The sequence below is a fragment of the Cibotium barometz genome, chromosome 7 (assembly GCF_041138505.1).
Source record: "Cibotium barometz isolate CiBa-2024 chromosome 7, ASM4113850v1, whole genome shotgun sequence".
NCBI lineage: Eukaryota > Viridiplantae > Streptophyta > Polypodiopsida > Cyatheales > Cibotiaceae > Cibotium > Cibotium barometz.
Genome location: NC_141052.1, coordinates 25,042,790 through 25,048,592, shown reverse-complemented (window position 1 = coordinate 25,048,592; position 5,803 = coordinate 25,042,790). Strand labels below are relative to the sequence as shown.

At 35.6% G+C, this 5,803-nt stretch overlaps 1 protein-coding gene across 1 annotated transcript; it reads right to left on the bottom strand.

The window, feature by feature from the left end:
* Positions 1–4,530: 4,530 nt before the first annotated feature.
* On the bottom strand, positions 4,531–5,202 carry LOC147636818 (uncharacterized). The gene is made up of 2 exons (XM_086800973.1): positions 5,050–5,202; positions 4,531–4,958 (listed from the first exon to the last, which is right to left on the bottom strand). Exons 1-2 carry the CDS (start codon positions 5,200–5,202, stop codon positions 4,632–4,634), a joined length of 480 nt encoding a protein of 159 aa, XP_086657099.1. The 3' UTR covers positions 4,531–4,631.
* Between the last annotated feature and the right edge of the window lie 601 nt (positions 5,203–5,803).

The window sequence follows — 5,803 nt, the reverse complement described above, 5'->3', positions numbered from 1 at the left end:
AGGAAATGGATTGCAAGTTCTCATCTCTTTATAGAAACAAGATTAACATAATAGAAATAGGATGTTACTGTCCCAAACTTAATCACTATAAACCAAAACTCTAATTATCTACTATAGTTAGCAAGATGTGAAAGACATTAGACCTTATAGGTTGGATGTATAAGAAAAGCTTTATGATGGGCAATGGGCAATGGGCAATCTATATTGAAGAGTATAGAATGGCAGAAAACTTCTATTTGGTTACCTTTATGTAGCCAAGCTCACTTCTCACCTCTAAGAAAATAGTATCCTGCAAAGGTTCTCCTTTGATTCTCCATAACCACGATTAAAGAAAATTCTATGATTGGCTTGAGATTTGAAAATTCCACATTGAGATACATATTCTAGCAAAAAGTAGATCTTTCCAAGCCTTTGCGAGGTTTTGGAGGTTGAAGAAAATCCTCCCACCTACTTTTATATTTAATTCCAATATAGGTTGGATTGAAGATAAAAGAACCTATAGAGCATGCATGCATTATAGTAGGTCTAGTTTTTGAAAGGTATCATGGAATTAATGGATAAAGAATCCAAATACTAATCACATGATTTTGGCCAAGGTCCTTGAAAATAACCTACCACTATCTTGTTATAAATGTGATCATCTTCTACATTCATCGCTAAAGACTATCCACACATGGCTAAAGACTATCCACATGGCTAGATTATCCACACATAAGACCTTGGCTTCTTGCTAAACCTATTTGAAGAGGTACCTTGATGCTACTGAAGGATATAGACTCTTGGAATTCTTAGATTAAATCATTCTTGGAATTCAAATCATTCTTGGATTAAAGCATTCTCTTTGTTGGAATTCTTGGATTAAATCATTCAAATAGAGAAAAAACATCACAAGAGAATATTTCTTCTGTTTGTGAAAATTCTTGGGTTGAATCATTAAAATGGAAAAAAATTAAACACAAGATAATATTCCAAGTACACAATGATACTTTGCAAAAGGAGATTTTTAAATTTAGGGATAACACCTCATTTGTCTCTGCAAACTTAGTGAAAAGTGTCGATAACATGAATAGGAAAGTACTCTAAGAATGTGGTAAGAATAGTGAGCATAGAAAGATAGAACTTGTTCTTGTTTATGACTTAGATGAGGAACAAGTTTTTGATACCAATGACACTAATAAGAGAAGGGAATGTGCTTCAAAGGAAACATGAAACTGCTAACATGCAATGTAAAAATTCTTTTAAACAATTCCAAAACCTAGGAACTTTTAAATTGGATCAAGGTCTACTATAGGACCTTTGAAATCTTTTGCTTATAGGAGATAAAATTCAATAAGATTAAATTACAATGATGAAAAAATAATTAGTAATAGTCTTAATGGAGAGGAGATGGAGGGCATAGATAGAAAGGGAAAGACATTCATAGTAGTGGAAAATGAATAAAATATTATCAAACTTTTTATAGATTTATAAAGGTAGGTGGGTGTCCCAAACTTAATCACTATTACCTTGATCCATTCTAAGAATAAAATATGGGATGCTTGTTTAACCTTGTGAGAGGAGATACTAGAGTAAAGAAAAGAGTATCACAAGTATCACAAAATTGTGTAGATATCATTAGCACCTAGGACACATACTCATTTGTTAGATATTATTTCATTATATGGCTAAAAACTAAGGGTCATATATATTGATTATAATAATGGATAGATGAAAAAAATTGTGGTTGGTGCAACAGGTAGCCAGCCAGGCGAAAGGCCAAGACATTTTAATAATGGATAGATGAAAACAGTTGTGGTTAGTCCAAAGGCCAAGTCCAAAGGCCAATACCTTGGAATAATGGATAGATAAAATCATTTGTGGTTAGTCCAAAGGGGTGGCTAGTCCAAAGGCCAAGACCTTTGAATGCTATTTAAGCGAAGCCCAAGTTATTGGTTTATTATTACAATCGATGAATAGTGTACACACACACACACACACACACACACACACATTAATTTAGTATAATGTATAAATCTATTTAAGAAAATCCCAAGTCATAGATTTAGTACAATTTATGAATAATGTTGAACAATTTACACGCACATAATCAATCTAATGCTTCTCTTTGTGACTAAAGCTTGTTGTGAATGATGCATATTTGGTGATCGCCTTTCATCAAATTTGAGCTCAAGTCCTATGGGGAAGAAAAGCTTTAGTATGAAATTAATTTTCTCCTTGATCTTGGGTAAGTTCTTCCTTCTTTCAAAACTTAGAGGTGGAAATGGTGTTAATCCAATACTTGATTTAGAGATAGTGTCCTCCAATAAAATCATTTTTTAAACCTTTAAGAGTTGTTCACATGCAACTTGAAGCTCCATTTGTTTCTTCTTGATCTCACACCGATTTCCTCCCAAAAAACATGTAAATAAGTTGTTTTGGAAATTTTTAATGCCTTGTTCAATGGTTTCCATCATCAAATCAGAAGTATGAATCTAAGTATTTCTTTCTTTTTACAAACTAATGGTGGATGTTTCTGCCCACCCATGTGCTCCAAGTAAGGAGCCTTGATGGTGATCTAGAGAGACTCTTGATTACAGAGGATGAATTTCTTATAAGAGTGCATAGTGAATTCAATGATAAACAAAGGCTACCAAACTCGCCTATATATAGTGCGTAGGGTTGGGATAGATGTAGGTTGACCACGTCGACCAAACCATGACATCATCCAAAATGATATAAATTGAATAGTAGAGAGAGTTGAGAACAGAATGTTTCATCTTTTAAATCCCATGATTTATTTTAAAAAACTTAAAATTGAGTATTAAAAGTAACTATTTTAGATGCCCTAAATTAAAGAACTTATAATACAAAATTTATAGTCTAACCTATGTATAAGTAGGAAGAGTATCTGAGGAAATGTTAAGGAAAGAGAAAAGAGGAAGGGGGTTATAATGGGGTTCTATTGATATGAGGGAGAAAGTAGTTTGGCCATGCCATGGAGGTGGCCCCAAAATTAAATAAAATTATCATCAATGTGAGAGGAAAGTTCTCATGAAGGGAGTTGGAATGGTGGCCTACTAATATGAGGGAAAAACAATCTTATCCATGACATGGTGATTGGGTGGGATGGAAGGGAGGGGGGAGATCATAAAAAATTTGTCACCAATGTGAGAAGGAACTTCTCAGAATGAAACTTTAGCATACTTTAGCATCACATGAATCTATACAAGTAAAAAGTGCCTACATGAGAATGGATTTTTTTTAAAGTAATCAAACAAGAGAGTTTGTATTTATTTATATTCATGTGAATCCTATCAATCCCTTTCTTCCTACAAATACTATTATTTATTCGAAAACCTTATCAATGCAAATTACAAAACGAGAAATTGTTATGTCCACGAGGTGAGGCCAATTTTTCCTTCCCTTGCCTTTAAAACCATGATGCGCTAAATCCCTGAAATAAAGAGTGCATACTTTTGCAATGGGATGTAGCTACTATGCTAGCAAGCCCACCATTTGGGCAAAAGCCACATGTGAGGAAAAGAAGTAACTTTCTAAGCAAGGCATATGCTATACAACACTCATTAAACACACGCACACACATACACAAAATCTTAGAAGAGAATATTGAAGTAAACTAGCAACACCATAAATATCACAAGGGGTGAGCACAATATATCAGCTGTTCAAAAGTGCTTTTAATTTTTATGTTTGTTGATGGTCAAAATTCATTGAATGTTGCTATAAATCAAAGCACTGTAACTATAGTTATCACTCCCAAAACTTTGTTTTAATATAAAAAGAATTTATATTTTGAATTTATAACGTTTTGATTTTATATCACTCCCATCTTTGCTCTCTGGATGCCCAAATTTTGGAGAAAAATTCACGATCACTTTTCCCATGCATGATTTATAGATCAAGAAGCATTTTGAAGTGTGTGGGGGTGTCTGTGTGTGTGTGTAGATTTACATGCTCCATCCAATATCATTAGACTCACACAAACACTACACAATCTTCTCCATCTCATTAAATAATGCACACAGTTTTCTCCATATCATTCTCTCTCTCTCTCTCTCTCTCTCTCTCTCTCTCTCTCTCACACACACACACACACACATACATACATACATACATACATATATATACACACATACATACATACATACATACATACATACACACATACATACATACACACATATATATATATATACACACATACATACATACATACATACATACATACATACATATATATATACACACATACATACATACATACATATATATATACACACATACATACATACACACATACATACATACATACATACATACATATATATATACATATATACATATTTATATATACACGAGTGTGTGTGTTTGTGTGTGAGAGAGAGAGAGAATCTAATGACATGGAGAAAATTCTGTATATTATTTAATGAGATGGAGAAGATTGTGTGATGTTTGTGCTAATCTAATGAATGGATGGAGCATGTAGATCCATCATAAAAGAGAAAAACAATAATTAATTTGCACATTATATGCCAAGGTATGGCGATCTTAAACAACAATGTTGTTTTATATCAAACGATTTAATCATCTTAGATTTTATAACCCAAACGTAGCTAGCCCTCGGGACCGATCTACGCTGCCTCGCGGCCAGCGTCGCGCTTGACGGCCTCCACGCCCACCTCCTTCAGCTCCTGCGTCGTCTCTGCCACCTTCTGCGGGATGTCACTCGTATTCTTCTTGGCCTGCTCCCTCACCGACAGCGCCTGCCGGACCTTGTCACCCGCCACGACGTTGGCGGCGCCACCAGTTTTCTCCTCCTGTGTCTGTTGCCACTTGCGCTTTTCTTGGGCAGCCCCCTTCATCTCCTCCCTCTTCTCGTGGAAACTAGCCGTGCTCCCGCCTCCCTCGCTGATCATCTTCTCAGACTCGATATGATTCTGTCCGGAAGTATCGTCGGACTGCAGGATTATAATACAAACAGGGGCACGATTACAACCTTAAATGATTCGACTATCAAACTGCGCCAAATGAAACGCACCGAAAACTCACGGATTCACGAGAACATAAGGAACATGGAGTTGCGCCAGGCGTTGAAAGCACCCTCGAGGGCGCGGATGCGCCGCGTGCAGAAGACTCTAAACGGCTTAGCAAAACCCTGTTTTGTTTCAAATACCTTAACACCAGATTAGCTAACCCCGTCATGCTCGCAAAGCAAGGCTTAATTTGTTTTGGGTTATTATCTACTTGCCTTGTCCTCAATGCTACGATAAGTATCTTCCTGCCTTTGTCGTCAACACCAGTGCTCGAATTTTTACTCTCTTTTTTTTTAACCCTTCAAATTAAAGGCAATGCTTAGACTTAACCTGGATTTATACTTTGAAAATCACTAGAAATCGTACAAATGTCCATGTTTATAAGTTAAATATACAAATTTTATCCTTTAAAATTAAAGAAAATTCCAACCAAGATTTCTGAATTTCAGCCAAGAAAGTTACACTAGAAACCGGGTTATGTGAACATTGGTCAATACTATGATAAGTAGCTCAGAATAGACAATATACAGCCTCGTAAACTTGAAAAAACTCGCCTCACAAAGAGAGCCGCTTCAGCAATGTGGTACAAGCATGCAACATGACCGTGTGGCACATTCGTATTTTTAAAAAAATCACTTGTCATCTCGCCCCCAAGGACTTTTCCATTGCTTGGTATGCCTTAGGGTTGCCACTTTTCTTACTTTTACACATATCTCGATCTCTTCTCTCTCTATTAACATTAAGTAGGATGTTTTTTGTGGTTTTCTTTT

Bases quoted from the DNA above. Each gene is read 5' to 3' on its own strand.
- LOC147636818 (XM_086800973.1), bottom strand. From the start codon at position 5,202: ATGACGGGGTTAGCTAATCTGGTGTTAAGGTATTTGAAACAAAACAGG. The intron at 4,959-5,049 runs GTGAGTTTTCGG...ATAATCCTGCAG, and splicing joins CCTTATGTTCTCGTGAATCC to TCCGACGATACTTCCGGACA.